Source organism: Esox lucius, chromosome 11 (genome assembly GCF_011004845.1).
Source record: "Esox lucius isolate fEsoLuc1 chromosome 11, fEsoLuc1.pri, whole genome shotgun sequence".
NCBI classification, from domain to species: Eukaryota; Metazoa; Chordata; class Actinopteri; order Esociformes; family Esocidae; genus Esox; species Esox lucius.
In genome coordinates, this window is record NC_047579.1 from 1,931,695 (window position 1) to 1,957,944 (window position 26,250).

General features: G+C 41.0%; 1 protein-coding gene across 6 annotated transcripts; it reads left to right on the top strand.

Annotated features, from left to right (window-relative positions):
* On the top strand, positions 1 to 26,250 carry parp9 (poly(ADP-ribose) polymerase family member 9). Of its 6 annotated transcripts, none has more exons than XM_020051025.3 (8): positions 1 to 307; positions 1,421 to 2,391; positions 2,510 to 2,734; positions 17,120 to 17,338; positions 21,257 to 21,332; positions 21,681 to 22,153; positions 22,227 to 22,389; positions 25,020 to 26,250. In XM_020051025.3, exons 2-8 carry the CDS (start codon positions 1,453 to 1,455, stop codon positions 25,310 to 25,312), a joined length of 2,388 nt encoding a protein of 795 aa, XP_019906584.2. In that variant the 5' UTR covers positions 1 to 307; positions 1,421 to 1,452; the 3' UTR covers positions 25,313 to 26,250. The 6 variants fall into 6 exon arrangements, with proteins under 6 accessions (XP_019906584.2, XP_012991155.2, XP_012991156.2 ...); XM_013135701.4 differs by having other exon boundaries at positions 3 to 307; positions 1,421 to 1,491; XM_020051026.3 differs by lacking the exon at positions 1 to 307 and adding an exon at positions 354 to 377.

Genomic DNA, 26,250 nt, shown 5'->3' on the forward strand with positions numbered 1-26,250 from the left:
ATCCATTTAGTTTCACTTTTGATTCTGCTGAAACGATAGTCCTATTTATTGAAGTTAAAGCGCATTGAAATAGTATCGCAAGCCTGATCGGATAGTTGGTATAGCCTACATTTGTTTTACAATAATGCATGTACTTTATTTGATACACAGTAATACACTATGCGCCTCCAATAAATGATGTTGGCCTGTTCTTAAGGTATTTTCCAGTTTAAGGGGGCGTGTTTAATTTCCTTCAGTTTCGAGCTTTGTCATCAAGATAGATTTGTTAGGAGAATTCGTTATTGCTTACGAACTTCGCTGCTCTCAGGTGAGGAAGATTCACTAAAGCTTTGCTGGTTTCTTTGATTAAGCGGATGTAAAAGTAGCAGTTTCACTACGTAGGTATTGTGAAAATTTAACAAACAATAGTTTTTGGAAGTTGTACGTTGTAATTTCGTAATTGTAATTGGTTTCGGTTTTGAACGGTTCGCTTTCCTTTTAGGAAGACTATAATACGAATATGTGCAGTGCACCCTTGTATTGCAAACGTTTATCGCTACTGACTATACTAATAACTATCTCGATTTGGTATTGCATTTACTTACATTGCTTCGTCTTCCTATAACATTAGCGAAAAAGTCACTTGCGTGAAATTGGAAGAGATCTAATTTTACCCAGTGTGCGTTTGCGCAGAAGCATGGGGATTGGGGACAGTTATTATTATTAGTAGTAGCAGCAGCAAAACGTTTTAATGTAATTGTGTATATCAAGGCAGCAATCGATGACCACGTTCGGTTGCGTTTCATTCGATCTGTTAAGGCAGGTGGATCGCATGGGAAGGCACTGTGTGCAGTTTTCGGTTGGCCATTTATTTCAAGTGAATTACTGTAAACAAATCGTTGGCAAAATCGGTCATATCTCACATTTCGTATTCGACTAGTGTTTTCTAAAGTGTAAAGATAATAATTCAGCCATCACTGCTCTGAAATGTTTATCATTTTATAAATTATATTTATAATGTGCTCCTATTTCAACTTTAGGATAAAACCATATTCAGTAGCAAACTCCGTAGCACCACAAAAAGTATTTGACTCTAGCCACAATTTGAACCAAAGGGTAATTTCGTGGAAGGGTAATTTCGGCGAGACCATTCTCCTGCCTCCAAAATCCCCCCCATTTTAGTTTTTCTTGCTTTATTGAATATTTTTTGTACTGACCCCCATATAATCATTGCAAACACCATGCTCTACCAACTTAGCTACATGGGAGTAGGCCTATACAGAATATGATTAATTCAAGCTGTTACAAACAACCCACAACAACTGATACTTGAGTATGAAAGGCTTTTCATTAATTAGATGCTTATTTAACCCATATAATTTATTATTTAATGTAATCATTAAGCATTATCTTACACTCAATCTTTCTGCTCTGTCCTTAGATAATCATTGGATTCACTGTACTCTGCAAGCCATGGCTAAGACACATGCCATTCCTCTCGATACGGAGATGGTGAGCATCCTTAAGCCATGTGGAACAACTTTTACATACGTTCTGCAAAGCAAGTTCGGATGCAAGGCTGTGCTCCATGGTGTGGAAGCTGCAAGTACAGCACATTACAACAAGCCATCTCCTGACAAAAGGTTTTCTGTCCAACTGGTCAGTGGCATCAGTTTGTCCGTATGGATGGACGACCTTACCACTCATAATGCAGAGGCGGTGGTCAATGCTGCCAATATGGATCTTCAGCATTGTGGAGGTCTTGCACTAGCACTTAGCAATGCTGGTGGCCCCAGTATCCAGAAAGAGAGTGATGAGTACACAAAGGCCAAAGGAAGGTTGAAAACAGGAGATGCCATTATTACCAATTCTGGATCTCTTCCATGCAAGAAAATCATTCATGCTGTGGGGCCATGCCTGCCAAACAATCCAACTGAATATGAAATTATTGAGGCAATACCAAAACTGCGCAGAACCATTCTAAGCATTCTAAAGGAAGTAAGGAAAGAGAATCTGAAGTCTGTTGCAATTCCTGCCATAAGTTCTGGCCTGTTTCACTTTCCTTTAGATCTCTGTGCCGACGTCATTGTTAAAACTTTGATAGAGTACAACAGCACCTACAATGGAGATCCTTTTGAGGTTCGCCTGGTCAATCATGATGAACCATCAGTCAGGAAGATGGAAAGTGCATGCAAAAAGATACTCTCGTCCTCAGCGGCTCATATGCTTAGTCATCCACCAGCGGCTCAGTGGCAGGCATCCTCACACAGTCCGCTAAGGATGACTCAGCCCTCCAAGACTTCATACAGTAATGCTGTGAGCCACAGAACAAAATCCACTCCACACCAACATTCTTTTAAAATCAACAATGTCAGTCTGAATGTCAGTACAGGATACATCGAGAAACAGAAGGTAAAATAAGACCAAGTGGTGACCATAATTGTACGGGAATTGTAAGGAAAGTGTATGAATATTTGGCTCTGGTTGATTAAGCTATGATGAACAGAATCTACGTTGTCTTTAATTGCAGACATACAGTATTGTGAACACAATTTCTCCTGATCTTGATTTGTCGGCTGGGAAAATATCCGGATCCATTCTAAAAATGGCTGGACTAGGCATCCAGGAGGAGATACGGAACAAATACTACCCTGGCAGCTATGCTGATGTACTTGTGACCGCTGGACACAATTTGTCATGCAATGTTGTGTACCACACAATATGTCCTCAAAGAACTGATCAAAGATCTGAGAAGGTAAGAAAAAAAAAAGCAGTGTGATGAAATATGAAAATGTGATTCTAAAATTGTTTTAAAGACTCAACCCCATTGAAATTATGAAGCTCCTTCATGCTGTCTAAAAGTGACCTTTCCTATTCTCAAAAATTACCGTCAATCACGATCCTAATCAAATAAGATTTTGGGGTGTACCAGGTTTTATTAAGCTATAATTAATTGTAACCCATTAAGTACTAGAAACTGTTTCTTTGCAAGGTGCCAGTTTTCAATAGGAAAGAGTAACTTCATATTCAAAATGTTGGGGTCACTTATAAATGTCCTTTTGACATGAAAACATACATGAAATAAGTTTGAATGGGAAATATAGCAAAATGAGTAGGAAATACCATTTGTCAAGGTAAGAAAATGATTTTTTATTGAAATAATAATTGTGCCCTTCAAACTTTGCTTTTGTCAAAGAATCCTTCATTTGCAGCAATTACAGCCTTGCAGACCTTTTGCATTTTAGCTGTCAATTTCTTTAGGTAATCTGAAAAGATTTTACCCCATGCTTCCTGAAGCATCTCCCACAAGTTGGATTGGCTTGATAGGCACTTCTTACATACCATTCGGTTAAGCAGCCCCCACAACAGCTCAATAGGGTTGAGATCCTGTGACTGTGCTGGCCACATTATATTGTTTCTGGAAATTTTGAGCCTATAATTAAACCCACAGTTACTGATGTGAAACTGAGTTAACCCTCCAATACACTGGCCTAAAAGGTGCACTCCGGTCACATGAACATACCATTCAAAATGTTTGAGGTCACTTAGAAATGTCCTTATATTCAAAAGAAAATAAAATTTCTTGCCCATTTAAGTAACATCAAATTGATCATAAGTACTGTGTAGACATTGTTAAAGTTGTAAATGACTTGTGTAGTTGGAAACGGCTGATGTTTAATGGACTATCTACATACAGTGGGGCAAAAAAGTATTTAGTCAGCCACCAATTATGCAAGTTCTCCCACTTAAAAAGATGAAAGGGGCCTGTAATTTTCATCATAGGTACACTTCAACTATGAGAGACAAAATGAGGGGAAAAATCCTGAAAATCACATTGAAGGATTTTATTATGAATTTATTGGTACATTCCTCTGTAAAATAAGTATTTGTTTACCTACAAACAAGCAATATTTCTGGCTCTCACAGACCTGTAATACCTTCTTTAAGAGGCTTCGGTCCTCCACTCGTTACCTGTATTAATGGCACCTGTTTGAACTTGTTATCAGTATAAAAGACACCTGTCCACATCCTTAAACAGTCACTCTCCAAACTCCACTATTGCCAAGACCAAAGAGCTGTCAAAGGACACCAGAAACAAAATTGTAGACCTGCACCAGGCTGGGACGGCTGAATCTGCAATAGGTAAACAGCTTGGTGTGAAGAAATCAACTGTGGGAGCAATTATAAGAAAATACATAAGACATACAAGACCACTGATAATCTCCCTCGATCCGGGGCTCTCACCCCGTGGGGTCAAAATGATCACGGTGAGCAAAAATCCCAGAACCACACGGGGGGACCTAGTGAATGACCTGCAGAGAGCTGGGACCAAAGTAACAAAGGCTACCATCAGTAACACACTACGCCGCCATGGACTCAAATCCTGCAGTGACAGACGTGTCCCCCTGCTTAAGCCAGTACAGGCCCGTCTGAGGTTTGCTAGAGAACTTTTTGGTAATAACTCAACTCGTCGTGTTTGGAGGAGAAAGAATGCTGAGTTGCATCCAAAGAACACCATACCTTCTGTGAAGAATGGGGGTGGAAACATCATGCTTTGGGGCTGTTTTTCTGCAAAGGGACCAGGACGACTGATCTGTGTAAAGGAAAAAATGAATGGGGACATTTATTGTGAGATTTTGAGTGTAAACCTCCTTCCATCAGCAAGGGCATTGAAGATGAAACGTGGCTGGGTCTTTCAGCATGACAATGATCCCAAACACACCGCCCGGGCAACGAAGGAGTGGCTTTGTAAGATAATTACAAGGTCCTGGAGTGGCCTAGCCAGTCACCAGATCTCAAATCTTTGGAGGGAGTTGAAAGTCCGTGTTGCCCAGCAACAGCCCCAAAACATCACTGATCTAGAGGAGTTCTGCATCGAGGAATGGGTGAAAATACCAGCAACAGTGTGAAAATCTTGTGAAGACTTACAGAAAACGTTTGACCTCTGTCATTGCCAACAAAGGGTATATAACAAAGTATTGAGATTAACTTTTGTTATTGACCAAATACTTATTTTCCATAATTTACCAATAAATTCATAAAAAATCCTACAATGTGATTTTCTGGATTTTCCCCCCTCATTTTGTCCCTCATAGTTGAAGTGTACCTATGATGAAAATTACAGGCCTCTCTCATCTTTTTAAGTGGGAGAACTTGCACAATTGGTGGTTGACTAAATACTTTTTTGCCCCACTGTAGGCGTATAGAGGGCCAGTATCAGCAACCATCACTTGTGTTCCAATGTCATGTTGTTTGCTATTTAATGTTAATCATTTTAAAAGGCTATGTGACCATTAGAAAACTCTTTTGCAATGTTAGCACAGCTGAAAACTGCCGTGCTGATTAAAGAATCAATAAAGCTGGCCTTCTTTAGACTTGAGTATCTGATGCATCAGTAATTGTGGTTCTGGGATGTTTGTATACCCAAAATTAAGTTTTCCAGTATGTATTCCAGTCTGTGTGTATTCAATTTTGTCCCCCAATTTTTGGCTAAAAAGAGCGAATGTCTCTTACTGACTGACCTTGTTAAATAACGTAGTGGTTAGAGAAGCGGATCTGCAAATTATAGGTACTGCGTTCATATCTCCTCACAGTCAAAGCGAAGTACGCATTATGAGCCGAGCTTCTCACCCTATCTCTAAGGGATCGCCCAGCCACCCTGCGGAGAAAGCTCATTTCGGCCGCCTGTATCTGGGATCTTGTCCATTCGGTCATGACCCAAAGCTCATGACCATAGGTGAGAGTAGGAACGTAGATTGACCGGTAAATCGAGAGCTTCGCCTTGCGGCTCAGCTCTTTCTTCACCATGACAGACCGATACATCGACCGCATTACTGCAGAAGCTGCACCAATCCGTCTGTCAATCTCCCGTTCCATCCTTCCCTCACTCGTGAACAGGACCCCTAGATACTTAAACTCCTCCACTTGAGGCAGGCACTCTCCACCAACCTGAAGTGGGCAAGCCACCCTTTTCCGACTGAGGACCATGGCCTCGGATTTGGAGGTACTGATTTTCATCCCCACCGCTTCACACTCGGCTGCAATCCGTCCAAGTGCATGCTGAAGGTCCTGGCTTGAAGGGGCCAACAGGACAACATCATCCGCAAAGAGCAGAGACGAAATCGTGTGGTCCCCAAACCTGACACCCTCCGGCCCCTGGCTGCGCCTAGAAATTCTGTCCATAAAAATTACGAACAGAACCGGTGACAAAGGGCAGCCCTGCCGGAGTCCAACATGCACAGGGAACAAGTCTGACTTACTGCCGGCAATGCGGACCAAGCTCCTGCTTCGGTCGTACAGGGACCTGATAGCCCTTAGCAAGGGACCCAGGACCCGATATTCCCGAAGCACCCTCCACAGGATGCCGCGAGGGACACAGTCGAATGCCTTCTCCAAATCCACAAAACACATGTGGATTGGTTGGGCAAACTCCCATGAACCCTCCATCACCCTGTAGAGGGTATAGAGCTGGTCCAGTGTTCCACGGCCTGGAGGAAAACCACACTGTTCCTCCTGAATCTGAGGTTCTTCTATTGGCCGTATTCTCCTCTCCAGGACCCTGGCATAGACTTTCCCGGGGAGGCTGAGAAATGTGATCCCCCTATAGTTGGAACACACCCTCCGGTCCCCCTTCTTAAAAAGAGGGACCACCACCCCAGTCTGCCATCCCAGAGGCACTGTCCCCGACTGCCACACGATGTTGCACAGGCGTGTCAGCCAAGACAGCCCCACAACATCCAGAGACTTGAGGTACTCAGGGCGGATCTCATCCACCCCCGGTGCCTTGCCACCGAGGAGTTTCTTAACCACCTCTGTGACTTCAGCCCGGGTGATGGACGAGTCCACCTCTGAGCCCTCATCCTTTGCTTCCCCAATGGAAGACGTGACGGCGGGATTGAGGAGATCCTCGAAGTACTCCTTCCACCGCCCGACGACATCCCCAGTTGAGGTCAACAGCTGCCCACCTCTACTGTAAACAGCGTTGGTAGGGCACTGTTTCCCTCTCCTGAGGCACCGGATGGTTTGCCAGAATCTCTTCGAGGCCAGCCGATAGTCCTTCTCCATGGCCTCACCGAACTCCTCCCAGGCCCGAGTTTTTGCCTCCACAACCACCCATCCATGTTTCTGGCATGGAAAAGTTAATCTTCAGTCTCACTAGCAATTGCTTATTTCCTATGACTACTCCTGGGAAGTTAGTAGATATTACTAAGCCTATTAATGGCTAACAAGCTGTTAAAATGGCCAGTGGCAACAGCCATACAGTTCATAGACGCTATTTGTGGTGGAGGTAAACTTAGTAAGAAAGGTTATTCAGTTTAACTGTATCAATGTAATTCACAAATGGCCAATTAGCTGTTAAAACGGCCAGTGGCGAAAGAGGATTTGTTCAGAATAGATACAACAGACTATACTGACACCCACCAAATGTACGTCTTTGTGGTGTAGTGGTTAACGACAAACTCAATATTAAGTAAATAATAATATTATAATGTCTTCTATTTCTGTAGCCAAGTTTTGCGTGTCAACCACACGGCTTCCTCTATACGCGCAGTCCCTCTTTTCTCACACAAGCTGTCATTGAGCCGATGACTGACTAATGTTGTAGCTCTGGATGCTTAAATGAAAAAAGAGGGAAATATCCTGAAAAATAGTTAACATAATTCAAAACGGCAATGCTTTGTTGTTGGTTATTGGAGTATGGAGTTAGATGTGTCAAAAATATATTTCAAAATATGTTTCAAAATATAAATACAATCTCTGAATATGTAAAAACATGTTTCACAAATTAAAACATTTGAAAAACATTTACAGCTGCTGCTTAACATTTACCAGTGTCAAGGGGTGTTGTTGTCATGTGCGAGGAAAGGAGCCAAACGCAGGGAGGTCTGTAATATATAGTTTCTTATTCAAAGAAAGTAGCAACGTACCGAGGAAAAAAGGCGTACAAGCGCAAAATGAATTGTGCCAATGGTGCACTATATTTACAACACCAAAACATAGAACAATACCCCACAAAAACACCCAGAAACAAGGGAACTAATATAGGCAACCTAATGAGGGAATGGACAGCTGGTGCTTGCAATAACAAGACATGACAGTGCCGTGGGAGGAGGAGCTGTGTGACTAGAATGACGGCGATGATGCATGCCAAACCGATACCACGCTGGGGGGGAGGGTGTGCGTGCGTTTTCCACGCATGTGCATCTGTCCCCCGATGCGCGGCTCCGGCAGCGCGCCGCCGCTGGAGGATGTCGCGCAGGTCGATCAGGGCGCCGACGATGGAAGTCGGCGAGGAGCTGAGGATCAAAAACATCCACCGCCGGCACCCAGCAACGCTCCTCCGGGCCGTATCCCTCCCACTCCACCAGGTACTGCAGGCCCCTCCCTCGGCGCCTCGAATCGAGGATGGAACAGACAGAGTACGCCGGGCCCCCCAGAGACGTTATGAAAATCAACGGACAAGTGAGACCATGCGACGTCTACCTCGGCCGTCCAGGTGATCCGGCTCAGCCCATCCTTCAACAAGGAAGTAATAGGAGCTGCTACCTTGCCCAAGCCCCGTATAAACCTACGGTAGAAATTAGCAAACCCAATAAATCGTTGCACCACCTTAACCGTGGTTGGAACGGGCCAATTACGCACGGCTGACATGCGATCAACCTCCATTTCCACCCCACCGGCTGAAATCCGAAACCCGAGGAAGGAGGCGGCTCGCTGGAAGAACGCGCACTTATCCGCCTTGGCGTACAGGCCAACAAACGCTTCAGCACCCTGCAAACGAGAGACACATGCTCAGTACACGTAGCAGAATACACAAGGATGTGTATTCACGCGCGTCCTCGTTACAACCAGTGTAGACTTATATTTACAAATCTTAGGTTTATTTACTGATCTGAATTTTATGTTTTGAAACATTTTTTTTTTTACCTTTTTGAAACACATTTTCCTTCGGGCGACAAGTGTGCATTGTTTCAGTCAGAGGGCTTGCTTGGTGGGACGTATGGAATATCCCAACTGGAGCCTGGTAGATTGGAGTCTGTAGCTAGGACACGTTTTTCCTGAAATGTGAGTATAACGTTTCTTTGTATACATTTTTTTGACTGCATCACCAATGGGCGTGTCGAAACACGCAGAGCGTAAGGCAACTAACTTAAGCAGTTTTATTTTATTTTTTTCAAGCAGTTATGTCAGCCTACATCTGATTGGCTAGCTATTTATGAATATTTACCCAGTTCACTCAAAATATTCATTCAAAAAGAACAATTCGTTCATGATTCCGGTATCACTACATCTCACGAGTTTGCGGTAGCCAGAACAGATCTCTACTTGATGAAGCAGGTAAGGGTGTGATGATTAGCTGATAAGTGGATGTTTGCTAGCTCTGGAATCTAATACATCTAATAAATGGACTTGCTGGGGGGTCCCCAGGAGAGGTTGGAAAACCTCTTTCCTACCAGTTGCCCATGGCCACTATTGTTCAAAGTTCTCCACTGGCCTGCTTCATCCTGGCTGATCTGCAAGGTAGATGTGCAGCATAATATTAGTTATTATATACTGAACGAACCACCCATTTTGGCCCTTCCCTTTTAAAATATAATGTTGCTGGTAAAAATTATATAGATACATGGAGTAGCAGAGACTGTAAAATGTTGAAATCTGACACTAATATCTGGATCAGAATACATGACATTGACAACAGAATTATTATTTGATCTGTCAGGCATGTCATATTGTCAAAACAAAGTAGCAACATTTATTTTGTTTTTACATTTAAAGTAAGTAGGTAAAGGGCAGGGCACAGGAGTAATGAGATGCACAACTCTGATGTTCCGAGGTTTGCTTAAAAATTTCAACCAGGTCTGATCAAATTTAAAGGGCTGGGGCTTGCATTGGTGTGAATCAGGGGCCGAGCTTAGCTTTCTTTCCCATGGGTGCAAACCAAGCCGCGGAAGCACACACCCCCCCCCCTGCAAATCTTACTACCGCTACCAAATGTCCCAACTAAAAGATGGAGGAAGATAATATTAATATTTAATACTTCCCAAAAAATATGTTAGTTTCATGTATAATAATGAACAGACATGTTATTAGGCTACAACAAAAAACGTACTTGAAGTTAGAAAACTTCGCTGCTAGCTGCTGTTGGACCTGGATCATAACGGTTTCCCCCATAGACTGTATATATAATGGACGACGCCCTTTCGCTCTTTTCCATTGGTGAAAAATGAAGCCACCATTGTCCTGATACGGCGCTGACATCTTGGACTTGCGTCTGCGCAGATAGCGATCTTGGGACCAGTTCTGCGCAGTAGTTATGTGCAGTAACGAGAAGGAAGTAAAGCCCTAAAGCCGCGAAATCAACGGCCCCACCCCTGTGCCCCGCCCTCACTCTCCCTCGCAGAATGCGCATACCGTAATCAATCGCAAGTCCAAGTACAGTACAACCTTTGCTTGTTAAACCTAGACGATATGTTATAGCCTAACTTATATCATGTTTAACCTTAATTTAGAATAGGCATAATACAAAAATAATTGGTAACTTCTAGCTAACGATCACCTGCTAGCTATTAACATGGCTATTAACGAGGCTTGTTGTCTTTTAGCTAACGTTAGCTAGCCCATTACATTTATTTACTAATTAAATAGCTTATAAATTTAACTTACCGAAAAAAATTCAAAGATCGATTGGAAATGCCAGATCGGTTAGCACAATGTACTGCAGAACAACCCATTATGTCCGTGTGAAATTATAGAAATTTAGAGATTAAATGTAAAGTTCCAATCTCCTCAGTCCTCCGAAGATTCAGTGGCTCCTCGGCTCAGATAGCTGTCAATCACAGCTGTGAATCACGACGTCACACCACCGTTTTTAGAGCATTAAATAACTAACTAAAAACAAACTTATTTTAAAAACAAACTCTTGAATTTACATTAGGGTGATACAAACTACAGTAAATGACAGAAACCAGCTTCGGAAAAAATTAATTTGAAGGGTAATTTAATTGTTTAGTTGGTCTCGCGTCCCATTGAATAACATGGGGAGGGCGGGATTTATGACCTATACTGGGACCACTCACCAGGGGGCGATCGAGACGTTTTGGTTTTTACTTTTCAGGGCTTGTGCGGCACGCTTGGTTTCCCCCCTCACTTAAAGCTGCGATGCTGCTCCCGTCATTGTTACGTCAAATCTATTCATCTTCTCATGCTTCTGCTTCTCAACAACTTTACGAAATACGTTTCTCAAGGGCACATATCAGTATATTAATATTTTTATAATGTATTGCTTTTATTTCCATGTTCCATCTTTGTTTTGTTGCTTAAGCTAGCTATCTTCCACAGTTAAAATCTTTAGCAAATGAGCCGACAAGATCTGACGTAACACCCAGGGTTGCCATATATCACTGACATTATACTGCCCAACCACCTGCGGACTCCACATAAAAACTACACAACCGCTACTTCTTCTATACAACCCTATTCGCATCTAGCAACACAGGATACACCCCCACGGTCACATTGGTCATCATACAAATGCATTATGGAATAACAAAACAAATACAGATATTTATCATTTCAAGGTCAACTAAATAGTATCTAGCAAAAAATCTTATTTTGCTTGCAATCTTTTTTTTCAACCTTAAGATAACCTTCTTCTGGGGCCCTCTGATTGGCTGCCATGGGTGCCATACACTCATCACACCCATTTAAGCTTCTACGGTGGTTCGCAGTCAGTCGATGCCTGATATTTTTAAACACTAACCTCTACTGGTCACCATATTTAGTAGTTTCTCTGTGTTAGACATAACAGACATAACCAGGAGTTAATGCTCAACCAATCTGGAGTACCTGATGATTAGGTGCAGGCCTTTTTACTTGCCCTGGGAGTTCATGTACATTTTTGTCCATTGTCCAAATTTTTCTTAAATAAGCATCACTACATGTATGGCAGCCATTCCATTCTAGTGTCTGTTAAATTCCAAAACAGGCACACCTAATTTTACTTACGGTACTTATTAGGTGATTACCTGAACCAAATCCAATGTAATGAGGAAAAGTATAAAAACCACTGCTTTTCCAGCAGGACAATGCTCCATGCCACACAGCCAGGTCCATCAAGGTGTAATATCACCCAACAGCAATGTGACAGACTGGTGGAGAGCATGCCAAGGCACATGAATGCTGTGATTAAAAATCAATTTTATTCCACCAAATATTGATTTCTGAACTCTTCCTAAATAAAAACATTAGTATTTTGTAATTGAAAAATGAATATGAATTTGTTTCCTTTGCATTATTTGAGGTCTGAAAAGGATATTTTGAGTAGTTGTCATTTTCTACAAATAAATACTTTGAGAATATTTTTATTTGGAATTTGGGAGTAATGTTGTCAGTAGTTTATAGAATAAAACCAAACTGTATATTTTACTCAAACACATACTTATGAATAGTAGAACCAGAGAAACTGATCATTTTGCATTGGTCTCTTAATTTTTTCCAGAGCTGGACCTCTGGATGCTAAAGCTACATTAGCAATGAAAGAACTCCAGGCTGCTATTAGCAAACAGCAAACTGCACATCTGGATGGTGCTTTTATTGTTGCAGGGGATTTCAACCACACATCAGAAAAAGTTTTTCCCCAAATTCCACCAAAATGTCTCCTACCCCAACAAAGGATACAATACATTAGACCACGTGTATACAAATATCCCAGAGGCCTAAAGAGCCCCTCCTCACCAGGAACAGTATAATATCCTTTCGCTGTTCCTACTCCCCAAGTATTTACCCCTCATTAAACATGTGAAACCATCAGTGAGGACAGTCAAAGTGTGGCCAGAGGGGTCAGACTCACAACAGCACCACTTTCGACACACTGACTGCAGTTTGTTCACCACTCCAAGCCACCCTTGACTTCCATATGGAGATTGAAAAATATGCTTCTTCCATTCTGATTTGCATCAACAATGTCACCACTCATAAACAAAGAAAGACCTTCCCCAACCAGAAGCCTTGGATGAACAGAAAGGTCTGACAACTGCTAAAGACATGCAACGCTGCTTTCAGATCTGGCGATGCGAAGGCCTACGGCTCATCCAGAGCCAACTTGAAAAGGGGCAACAAGATGGCTAAACTGCAGATCTAGGAGCACTTTAACCACAACTCCGAACCCTCTATGCCTGTGGCAGGGCATCCAAGCCATCAGAGACAAATAGCAAAAGACCCAACCCCCACAGCCATCAACATCTCCGTCACAGACGAATTAAACAGATTCTATGCTCACTTCGACAGGGACAAGAAAGATCCAGCCTTTTAAAGCTGAGCTCCCCCCAGACTATCAAGATGTGTTGCATTGAGCAGGGTGAATGCACACAAAGCTTCTGGTCTGGTCCTGATGGCATCCCTGGGCGTGTGCTCAGACCATGTGCTGGGCAGCTGGCCGAGGTCTTTACAGACATTTTCAACCTGTCAAATGTTCATAACATTTCTGACATGCATTTTTCTGGATTGTTTTGTTGTTATTCTCTCTCTCACTGTGCAAATAAACCTACCATTAAAATTATAGGCTGATCATTTCTTTGTCAGTGGGCGAATGTACAAAATCAGCAGGGGCTCAAGTCATTTTTTCCCCTCACTGTATTTACTGAAGGTTGTATCCAGCAAAGTTCTTGTCTATCCTGAACAAATCCTCTTTTGCCACAGGCCATTTTAACAGCTAATTAACCATTTGTGAATGTCAATACAGTATTTATCAATATAGGTGAGGATAACTTACTTTTTTGTCAATTGAAAAGACAGGAGAATCATGTAGCCAGTGAAGTGTTTCTCTATCCTGAACAAATCCTAATATCTACCAGAACAGTTTTATTTTAGGCTTCCTATTACGTAGCTACATAAGGTTGTTGCCAGCAAAGTTTTTGTCTGTCCTGAACCTCAGGTATAATGTATTTTGACTGTTACGGGAGTCGAATGCGGGACCTGTTGTTCGATAGCCCGCATCTCTAGTCACTACGCTATTTAACAAGGGTCGGTTGGTTGTTCACATTTGCTCTTTTAGGGAGGCTACATTTACGCAGCCCTTAAAAAGTGCCTACAATTATGATTTTGATCATGACATACACAAAGGCTCCTTTTAACAATAACGTGTGTTATTTTTCACAACTCCATTAATAGTGGCACCCTTGGTAAATGAGGAAAATGGGCTGCTAAAAAATGCCTTTACTATTTATCCTCTTGAACTTTAATTCAATATATTAACAAAAATCGAATCTTTAATAAAAAGTAAAACAATTGAAAGAAAAAATACATTCTTATCATAATTATTTTCCTCAAATACATGTGTGACGCAATTATGGGCACACCTACATTCAATACTTTGTGCAACCTCCCTTTACCAAGATATCAGCTCTGAGTATTCTCTTACAATGGGTAGTGAGGTTGGAGAAAACATGGCAAGATATCTGAGACAATCTTCCCATACAGAATCTCTCCAGATCCTTTAGATTATGAGATTCACGCTTTTGGACATTCCTCTGTCCCACAGGTTTTCTATGAGGTTTTGATCAGGGGAATGGGATTGCCATGGCAAAACCTTAATTCTGTGGTCATTTTTTTAAAACATTTTTAGGTGTGCTTTGGATCAATAGCCCTTATTCATGAAACCTTCTAGGAAAAGATCTCAGATACGAACGTTGGAAGAGACATCCCCAAGTGTGATTCACAAAACTGTTGCACTGACACACCTGGTCGAAATTAGCGTAAATGTTATCGTAGATTGATAAGTCACGGAAGCAAGAACGTGCTGCACCTGTCCTTATTTAAATATAACACACCCATAATTTATGGGTCAGCAACCTAAGAATTGACAGATTTCAACATAAATTATACTCTGAAACGGCTAATTAACAATTTGTCATTCACCGTTACAAAATCAGCGCAGTTACGGACACTTTTGCGTGTCAGCACAGAGCAGAGTCCTTTAAAAGTCCTTTAAAAGAGCGAGCTCTGCCATAGGGTAACTGCTCGACCCAGAACCTGTGGTTTATTTATCCTCTCACCAGTCAATTTAAGACCTGTTTGCTAATCATGATGCCTGCCACAAAAATAATCATGACCGTTTATGATCTCCAAGTATGTCGATACGGCAAGTTTATACGCATGAACAACAAAAATAAGAAAATGCAGAATATTGTGAAATACATAATACAATAATAGCCTACAGTAGTGATACAATATTTAATATTGTGGTAAGTTTTTTGTTATATTCCTCATCATCTTATTTTATATTACCTTTTATTATAATTGTGGTTGTTGTCACTGAGGCTGTTACAATGGATGTTTTTCGTAATAATGTTGGTCTTTTTGCGAATCAAGCCTGATCTTACTTTGTAACGTTGGTTTATGCAGTCTCTGATCAGACATGAGTTTGATCGTAGGTATACATGAAATGATCGTACGATCGTTTTAAGATAACATTTGTTCGTATGTACGTTTCATAAATGAGGGCAATTATCTTGTCTGGAAGATCCCACCACGGCCCTGTTTTAGCTTCCTTGCGGAGGCAGGCAGTTTTTGATTAAATATCTGAAGGTGACCAGAAGGCTTGATAGTGTCCACCCTTGCTGTCTTGCCAGGTGGGCTCTTGTCGCCACTGGGATGCCCTCCCTCCAATGCCTTTCGGGGGAAAAGTCACTGGCTTGTTGTTGTGTCTCTGTTGTGCACTTGTGCAATTGGGCTGTACGCTGCTGGCAATACTCGGCCCTCATTCAGGGGGGTTGCGGTTGGTGGGTGTCCCTTTGGTTGATGCCTGGCAATGTGGGTGGATTGATTTCCTGCCTGTTGGGCCCTGTCCGGGCCCAGGACAGGGCCCAACTTTTCTCAGTCTCCTCCAGTTTAAAATTTTAGGAGGAGATGAGGTCCTTGTCCACACTTGCGAAGTACCTGGTTTGGGGGGTCCGTTGCTGTCCTTGTCCACCTGGTCATACTTTTGACCTAGTCTAGAATCAAATAGACTCTGGATTTAGCCCAGAGAAATGTATTTATTATTCCAATTGGACTCTTAATATCTCACCCGGCACAGCCAGAAGAGGACTGGTCATCCCTCTGAGCCTGGGTCCTCTCTAGGTTTCTTCCTAAAATTTGGCCTTCTTAGGGAGTTTTTCCTAGCCACTGAAATTCAACACCTACTGTTGTTTGCTCCTTGGGGTTTAAGGCCGGGTGTCTCTGTAAAGCACTTTGTGACAACTGCTGTTGTAAAAAGGGCTATATAAATGAATTTGATTGATTGATCTGCAGAGAATTAAGGGGGTCCATGATACCATGTATCCAAACAAGTTCAGGGCCCTCGGAAGAAAAACAGCCCCACAACATCAAAGGTCCACCAGTATACTTCATAGTGGGTTGAGGTACTTTTCTGCGTGGCTTTTCTGCATCTTTCTGTCTATACCAAATCCACCATCGAACTTTTTGGAAACAAACACCAATTTTGCAGGCCGGTTGTTTACTTCTCCAGTGGCTTTAAACTTAATTATTGCTGTGATTGCTTAATGGTTGAAAATGAGCATTTGCACTATTTTCTTATAGAAATGTTCTGATTCTTGCAGCTCAATTACTTTTGTTCCACATTACTGTATTCTCTGTTCTTTCCGTAGTGATGGATGACTGGGAATTTCGCTGCGTGTGACCTCATTTGAATCCTAGAGAAACCGGAAGTCATGGCTTACCACTTAAGTGATTCTAATCACTCCGCTTAAAAATGTAAAATATGAACGGGAATATACTTTAGTTAGATTTAATTCATAATAATATGTAGTGTGCCAATTATTGTGGCACATGTTTTGGAGAAAAATATTTCCCTTTTATATTTTATTTCATTTTACTTTAATGAAAGGTTAGATTTTTGTGAATATTTTGAATAAAGACCAACAGGATAAACAACAAAGATATTCACAATCCATTTGCTCATATTTACCAAGGATGTCAATATTAGTGGAGGGAATAGTAGTTATTTTCAAAATATTTATGTGCAAACCATGAAGAGGTCCTTGTACCCTAAGAAAATTACTTTCCAGTGGGTGTACATACTTATCACATGACTGTATAAACTAGACATTAATTTAAGTGTTCTGTATTCCTCTGTTAACAGGTTCTTGCTACTCTTGTCGAAAGGTGTCTAAGCAAGGCACAAATGATGGGTGTGTCATCAATCTCCTTTCCAGCCATTGGCACTGGTGTGCTTGGCTTCAGCAAGCAAGAGGTTGCCCAGATCATGATGGACACTGCAGTTAAATTTGCCCACCACAGTGATGAATTACAAATGGATATCCATTATATTATATATCCAGGTGACTCTGAGACACTTAAGGTATTTATAAGTATTTCCACTAAGTACTACCAGTCACTTTCATACATTGAAATAATTTAGCTGGCACTCTTATTCTGAGCAACTATAATAATAAATGTGAATTGAATGCAGCTTGTGGGAGCAATACCAACTGAGTTACACAGTACCCATACTGCAAAGAATTCAATAAATATAGACCTAATTTGGCAAATGATCAGAGTTGGGGAGTAACAAATTACTTCAATTGAAAAAGAGTAGGTGCACGAAATAATTATGACATGTTGTATGCTTGATTTTTTTATTTGTTGTTTTAGAAACATAATTATAAACCAAAATAACGATTGAGCGCCTCAGTTGTTGTGTGTGATCATCAGGCGTGCAAAGGTGGATGCACATAAGCAGTTTAGTGACCGATGAAGCGCTAATTTTATTGGTAAAAACAGAGTGTATCTGCAATAATATTAGCTGACCCATTTAAATGGATCTTTCTCAGAACAAATGCATCTTTCTCAGAACAATGATAGGCGATAGGCCTACCTCGTTAATATATATTTAAAGTTTCAAGGTTTATTTGTCAAATGCACAAAACAACATAGCGAAGAAGAGTTGCACTGGACAAGACAGGAAATGTTTTTGAAGATTAGGCAACTATTTGTTAGATAACTGTAACATGGGGCTGCTTTCAAGATAAAACAGTATATGGAATTAATCACGATATTTAAGGAGAAAAGGTGTCTTGCTGAAGGATGAACACTGTCCATACAGGTAGGCCATTTGATTCTGCTTGCTTTGCATTTCAGAATATTGCATCCATTGGTTATAATTGGCTGCTGATGACATTGACTTTAAGCTAAGGTGCAGGTCTATGATCACAGTTTTTCTTTAATTTGCGTGAAAATCCATCGCTGGTGGGCCTAATAATCACATTTTACGTTTGCGCGAGTAAAATATATGTGCACGGATGTTTATGATTGCAAATGTGCATTGGCATTCTTGGGATTTCTGCAACATTTTGACAATGTCGGTGGTTGTGGAGCAAAACATCAGACTACTGCAGATTTAGTTTACGTGCGAAAAGCTATGCATATCTAGATTTTTATGCACAACAGTGTCAATACCCTTTTTAAGAAATTGCCATTTATTTTTCAACAATGGTTTGAAGCAATTAAAAGCAATAATTTAAAAAATAACAGAAAAGGCTAACACGTCGATCGATTTTGGGTTATGTTCAGATAAACAGCCAAAGAACAACATAAAAAACAGCCATACAACAACATAAAACCAATATCAATCAAATTTCAATCAAATTTATTTATAAAGCCCTTTTTACAACAGCAGTTGTCACAAAGTGTTTTACAGAGACACCCGGCCTTAAACCCCAAGGAGCAAACAACAGTAGTGTTGAATTTCAGTGGCTAGGAAAAACTCCTTAAGAAGGTCGAATTTTAGGAAGAAACCTAGAGAGGACCCAGGCTCAGAGGGGTGACCAGTCCTCTTCTGGCTGTGCCGGGTGAGATATTAAGAGTCCAATTGGCATGGCATCATCATCTACCGCTTATACGGGGCCGGGTCGCGGGGGCAGCAGTCTAAGCAGGGATGCCCAGACCTCCCTCTCCCCAGACACTTCCTCCAGCTCTTCCGGGGGGACACTGAGGCGTTCCCAGGCCAGCCGGGAGACATAGTCCCTCCAGCGTGTCCTAGGTCTTCCCCGGGGGCTCCTCCCGGTGGGACGGGACCGGAACACCTTCCCAGGAAGGTGACCAAGCTTCTCACCTTATCTCTAAGGGATCGCCCAGCCACGCTGCGGAGAAAGCTCATTTCGGCCGCCTGTATCCGGGATCTTGTCCTTTCGGTCATGACCCAAAGCTCATGACCATAGGTGAGAGTAGGAACGTAGAGAGAGCTTCGCCTTGCGGCTCAGCTCTTTCTTCACCACGACAGACCGATACATTGACCGCATTACTGCAGAAGCTGCACCGATCCGTCTGTCAATCTCCCGTTCCATCCTTCCCTCACTCGTGAACAAGACCCCTAGATACTTAAACTCCTCCACTTGAGGCAGGTACTCTCCACCAACCTGAAGTGGGCAAGCCACCCTTTTCCGACTGAGGACCATGGCCTCGGATTTGGAGGTACTGATTTTCATCCCCACTGCTTCACACCCGGCTGCAAACCGTCCAAGTGCATGCTGAAGGTCCTGGCTTGAAGGGGCCAACACGACAACATCATCTGCAAAGAGCAGTTGATGTTCTTTGAGTCCAATTGGAATAATAAATAAATTTATCTGGGCTAAATCCAGAGTCTATTTGATTTTAGACTAGGTCAGAAGTATGACCAGGTGGACAAGGACAGGGACAGCAACGGGCCCCCCAAACCAGGTAATCCGCAGGTGTGGACCAGGACCTCATCTCCTAAAATTTAAAACTGGAGGAAACTGAGAAAAGTTAGTAGTACATCCCTCATATCCCCCAGCACAATAATATAGCAGCGTAACACCTTGGAACTGAGACGGGGGGGTCCGTATAATGTAATATCACCTTACAATAACTGAAATTTGAGTGGTAGTGTTTTTAAATAAAATTTGAATTGAATGACATTTCAAAGTAACATTTGTAATTAAGTTATATGAGACTATTAGTCAGGAGATTGAATACTTTTGCAAGTAGAGCGGCGTGATATCGCCCAAAACCTACACCACTATATATTCAAGATTTTCCGTTAATACGATAGAAATGACAATATATTTATTTCTATATCTATGTGGTCATTATTATCTTAAAATGTACTTTACAACAACACAACCTTTTTTATACACAGTTATTATAGGTCTTTTTTTTGACGAACACAAGTGCCAGCGTGTTTAGCTGCGCACCGAGTCATGCTGTCAGTGTGCTCAACTAGATTAATGTTTCAGATGAGAAAACATTTTTGTGGAGTTTCTAGTCTGTGTTAGTACTACTTTTCTGCATTTTATGAGATAAAAAAATACATGAAAATCACTTCCATGTTACAGAAGTGGTACGTCGCCTAGTGGTGACTATTACTTTTTCCACAATATCGGCCATTGAGGATACCCTCATACGAATTACGTTCCATTGCTATGTCTGGAAGCTAGTGAGTTGCTAATGGGTATGCCCTCTATTTGTCTGGTCAGATCTTTTAAAATATAACTAAGCCAACTCACTTACCGGATGAAGCTTAAGAAAACTGTTTGTATCAAATATACACAAAGCAAAATTAGCAGTATTGCGATATACAAGATAATTTTGTATTATTGAATACTTTTTTTAAAACTTGATAATATTTATAGTCTCAAAATTAACATGTTAAATAACACTATTTGATGTGTATAATATGTTTATTGACCAATCAGCACTTGACCAATCAGCACAAACATCATCACGTAATTCTTAAACATGTACATTCTTTTTGCAAAACATTCTCCACTAAACAACACTCTTTAGGTCTATGGCATTATCTGGTTACCTGGGATGGCGGGTCAGAAAGAAAAGCTAGCTGATGGATGCAAGTGATGTTCTCCCAACCAAAAAAGATTACCAAATGTTTTCATTTTCCGTTAATAACTAGCAAGATGTTATTATTTCAATACTCGTGATTTGTAAAAATGTTTTTGTTGTTCACGTTTGGACCCTGTCCATGTTAGTAACAAGAATAGGAAATTGCTAAAACTATAACTTTTGCTGGGAACAACAGGGCTACCTTGTTTAGTATGTCTTTAGTTATTTTTAGGTTCAACTGTTTTAATAGAAAAAGTGAATATTATCAAAAGAAGCAAAATCATTGCTTAAAAAATCAAACATGAATGCAGTTGCTGATCTTTTGATTTCAGGAATTTTATTTCTTTATCTAAGTGTTATTTAAAGCGGCATATTTCTCATTTAGTTTCCAGTGCTTAAATAGTCCTGCCCCTTTCCACAGGCTTTTGAAAATAAACTGAAGTCTCTTAGGGGCGCAGCATCATATCCTAGCTCCTTCAACAGTTTCTCGTTTACAGGTAAGATCCTAGTCAAAACTAGAAATTGTGTGTTATTACCATTAGTGTATTACAAGAACGGGACAACAAAGAGCCTAACGGCTATAGTATCTGACCAGTAACCTAATGGGTGTTAGATCGAATCCTTATGCCGTCCTTGCCAGACAAAATATTTTGTTCTGTATCAGAGCAAGGCAAGGCCTAATTGCTCATAGAACAGTGCTGTAAATAAGATGTTCTCAGTCAACGTAGTTGGTAAACTAAGAGTAAAATAACACTTGATAAAACATTTTTCACAGCAGTAATAGAAAGTTTATATAGTATGTGTGCTAATTCTAATGTTACATTAAATAATGTTTTCTCTTTAAGAACACGAGTCCAGAACTGACCATTATGACTCCAGAGATGCAGTGAAAAGTGCCCAAGAATATATAGAGCTCACTACTGCCTGTGATGAGATGTTGAGAGAGGCCCTACGCTGGTATAATGACATGCTTACCAACAAACATGGCTTCAGCATTCACAACAATTTCATCCAGCACTTTGGTCAGGAGGAGATGGATGAGCTGTTGAACATTCAGACCAAGTGGGGAGTGTTCATCAAGGTGTTCTTTCAAGATGGCTACGCAGGTGTGAACTTGCAGGTGGTTTCTGGAGATATCAGACCTGCAGTGTTAGAGGTGGAAGCCATGTGCTGCCAAGTCCAAGAGGATTTTGCAAAAGAAGAGGAAAGAGACATGTGCCTGAAAACCCCCATCAGTTTCTCAAGGAAGCCTTTAGATGCAAACAGTGCTGTGTATAGAGAAAAACTGAAGACTTTTTCTGGGTTTCAAATTGTCAGAGTGAGTGTTAACAGAATAAATAAGATTGAATATTACTATCTGGGAAAACTTACCTTACATTGTTGTATTACAGGTTGAAAAGTTGGAGAATAGCAGCCTGAGGCAGCTATTTGACCTTAAGAAGAAGCAATTGCAGGTGTCTACCACTCCTAAGCTGATGTACCAGCGCTTGCCAGCACAATTCTGTAACCTGCTTAGCCGAGTGGGCTTCCAGAGGGAATTTGCACCACCGTATGGTATGACAGAAGCAAATAAAACGAAAATGTTTTTCACATGAATTTGGAATTTAAACAATAACTATAGAGTTAAAGAGTAGACCAGGGGTGGGCAAATTAAGGTCTGCGGTAGGATATAAAATAGTTTTATGGGGAAGTAAAACACAACTCACCACCCCATTCTTATACATTTAAATCTGAATTTAAAATATTTAGACATTATAAAGGACCTACTGTATGCATGTTTTAATTATTGTCCTTTTCTGAACAGCAAATATTTATGATTAACAAATTATGAAACAAATGTGGCCCTCCATTTAATTTCAAAATTCTGATGTGGCCCCCAAGCCAAAAAGTTTGCCCTCCCCTAGTGTAGTCTGTCAGTTTTACAGTGAGGAGAAAAAAGTATTTGATCCCCTGTTGATTTTGTACGTTTGCCCACTGAAAAAGAAATTATCAGCCTGCAATTTTAATGGTAGGTTTATTTGAAAAGTGGGAGACAGAATAACAACAGAAAATCTAGAAAAACGCATGTCAAAAATGTTATACATTGATTTGCATTTGAATGAGTGAAATAACTATTCAAACTCTCTGCAAAACATGACTTAGTACTTGGTGGCAAATGGTGGCAATCACAGAGGTCAGACATTTCTTGTAGTTGGCCACCAGGTTTGTACACATCTCAGGAGGGATTTTGTCCCACTCCTCTTTGCAGATCTTCTCCAAGTCATTAAGGTTTAGAGGCTGACGTTTGGCAACTCTAACCTTCAGCTCGCTCCACAGATATTCTTATTCAATTACGGTCTTGAGACTGGCTAGGCCACTCCAGGACCTTAATGTGCTTCTTCTTGAGCCACTCCTTTGTTGCCTTGGCTGTGTGTTTTGGGTCATTGTAATGCTGGAATACCCATCCACAACCCATTTTCAGTGCCCTGGCTGAGGGAAGGAGGTTCTCACCCAAGATTTGACGGTACATGGCCCCGTCCATCATCCCTTTGATGCGATGAAATTGTCCTGTCCCCTTAGAAGAAAAACACCCCCAAAGCATAATGTTTCCACCTCCATGTTTGACGATGGGGATGGTATTCTTGGGGTCATAGGCAGCATTCCTCCTCCTCCAAACACGGTGAGTTGAGTTGATGCCAAAGAGCTCGATTTTCGTCTCTTCTGACCACAACACTTTCACCCAGTTCTACTCTGAATCATTCAAATGTTCATTGGCAAACTTCAGACAGGCCTGTACATGTGCTTTCTTGAGCAGGGGGACCTTGCGGGCGCTGCAGGATTTCAGTCCTTCACAGGGTAGTGTGTTACCAATTGTTTTCTTGGTGATTACTATATGGTCCCAGCTGCTTTGAGATCATTGACAAGATCCTCCAGTGTAGTTCTAGGCTGATCATTGCAACTCCACAAGGTGAGATCTTGCATGGAGCCCCAGACAGAGGGAGATTGACAGTTCTTTTATGTTTCTTCCATTTGCGAATAATCGCACCAACTGTTGTCACCTTTTCACCAAGCTGCTTGGCGATGATCTTATAGCACATTCCTGCCTTGTGTAGGTCTACAGTCTTGTCCTTGACATCCTTGGACAGCTCTTTGGTCTTGGCCATGGTGGACAGGTGTCTTTTATACAGGTAACAAGCTGAGATTTAAGAGTGTGCTCCTAATCTCAGCTCTTTACCTGTTTAAAAGACACCTGGGAGCCAGAAATCCTTCTGATTGAGAGGGGATCAAATACTTATTTCACTCATTAAAATGCAAATCAATTTATAAGATTTTTGACATGCGTTTTTCTGGATTTTATTTGTTGTTATTCTGTCTCTCACTGTTCAAATAAACCTACCATTAAAATAATAAACTGATAATTTCTTTGTCAGTGGGCAAATGTACAAAATCAGCAGGAAAATAATGTTTTCCCTCAATGTAATTTGAGGGTATTTTTTCATCCATATTTGATGATTTGAAATGTGTGCATAATCCTCCCATTTTGGGGTGGCAAAGGTATTTGTACTGATTAATGTTAAGTAAAATTAGACTAGTCATGTTTAGTATTTGGTCACTGGGTATCTTCCTTGGTGATGCTGTTTGCACTGCTGCAATTGTCAGTTTCTGCTTGTTTCAAGCCTTTTTGCCAACATGAGTAATGCTACGTGCACACTGTCCGCTTGCCCAAATTGCTCAATCTCTGGCAAGCTGTTGTTGAGCCTTTCCTAGCATGCACATGCTCGGGTGGGGCATATCTTTCTAACTTATGCCAGCGATAACCAGTCAACCAGCATAGGGGAAACACCAGTCTCTGCAAATAATAAGTATTTTGTATTTGCGTGACTCCACTACTAAAAACGTATTATCACTACAATGCCAAGTCAATGATTTGTCAATGTTCAAATAGCAATTTACTTCGTTTTACATTATGCATGTATCACTCACCCGTGATCCCAACGACCTCTGAAACTTCAATGCATATTTTTGGAATTATATCTCTGTATGTCTGCCAGAGAAGCATCATATATAATGGGGAGTATTGTCACCCCCCCCCCCCCCCAAAAAAAAAAAGTTATAAATAATCATACGACTTATAAACCTTCAATACTTAGATTATATTGGAATGGTGTCCTGTAATGTTGTAATATTGTTACTTTTATCCACAGAGCAAAAGCAAGGAGCGGGGATCTACTTCAGTTCCTCTGTAAAGCAGGCAGAGAAGCTCTGGAAAGGCTTGGCAGATGAAGAGTACATGTACTTCGTTGAAGCGGTTGTGCTGACAGGGAAGTCCACTGTTGGATCACCAGATCTTATTGTGCCACCAGAGATTCACAGTGGTGACCCTTTCTCCCTGTATGATAGTGTAACAGGGGGCATAGATACCCATGTCATCTTCAATGGTCACCAGGCTCTACCTGAATATCTGATCATCTGCACACAAAAAAACACATTGAACTAAGCAAATGTTTAAATGATTAACAAGAACTCGGATTTGAAGGTGTTGAAAATGTGAAGGAAAAATATCTATCTGTAATAATCATATAGGTCACTCTGGTTCAATGATTGTCCACTCTATTGTACAAGCATGCGTTTTGATTAATCAACTGATTCATTAAATGTTGACATTTACATTATTGTTTAGTTTAATTTCTGTAAAAAGTTTTGTCAGTATCAGCTCAACAGTATAAGTTTATAACAAGCTAATTATTGCAGTTTTTATAATAGATGTTCCAGCAACAGGTAATAATTGTGGGCTGTTTTTATTGATATTACTGGGAATCTTTATGTTCATGGCTTTTATAGAGTACATCTTTTACATATTAACTACCAGTGGATGTAATGATAGGACTCTACTATTGACATTTATAGAATTAAAAACAATATTTCCTCCTGTTAACTCCCAATTTCATGATATTCAATTGTACTTACAACCTCTGAGATTTGACGATCTGGACAAGCATACTCTGAGATGTCCCGTCAAGCTATTGTTCTTTTCACACTGCTCACTCAGCCAGTCAGGGAAATTAGAGAATGGGAAGAGCTCCTTTGTCTATCAACATTAGTTAAGCTACATTTGCTAAAGCACTGAGACAAGGAAAAACCCTGCTGTCAAATGCCTCCCCTTCTCCCTTATTGGACAGGTTTTTCCTGCAAAACAGATTCTGATCAATGGGTTTATTCTAGGTTGAATAAACCATATGTACAGATTTAGCCTAGCTTATGCTAATCTTGTAATTAATGTAGTGTATTAATTGTAATCGTAATGTAGTGTAGTTGATGAAATATGTACTGTGTAAGTTGAACAGTAGGGGGCAGACAGGGGAGAAGAGGGGGGAGCGAGTCACGCATGTAAGAGGTAAGACGATGAGGGTTGACAATAAAATAAATAAATGAAGA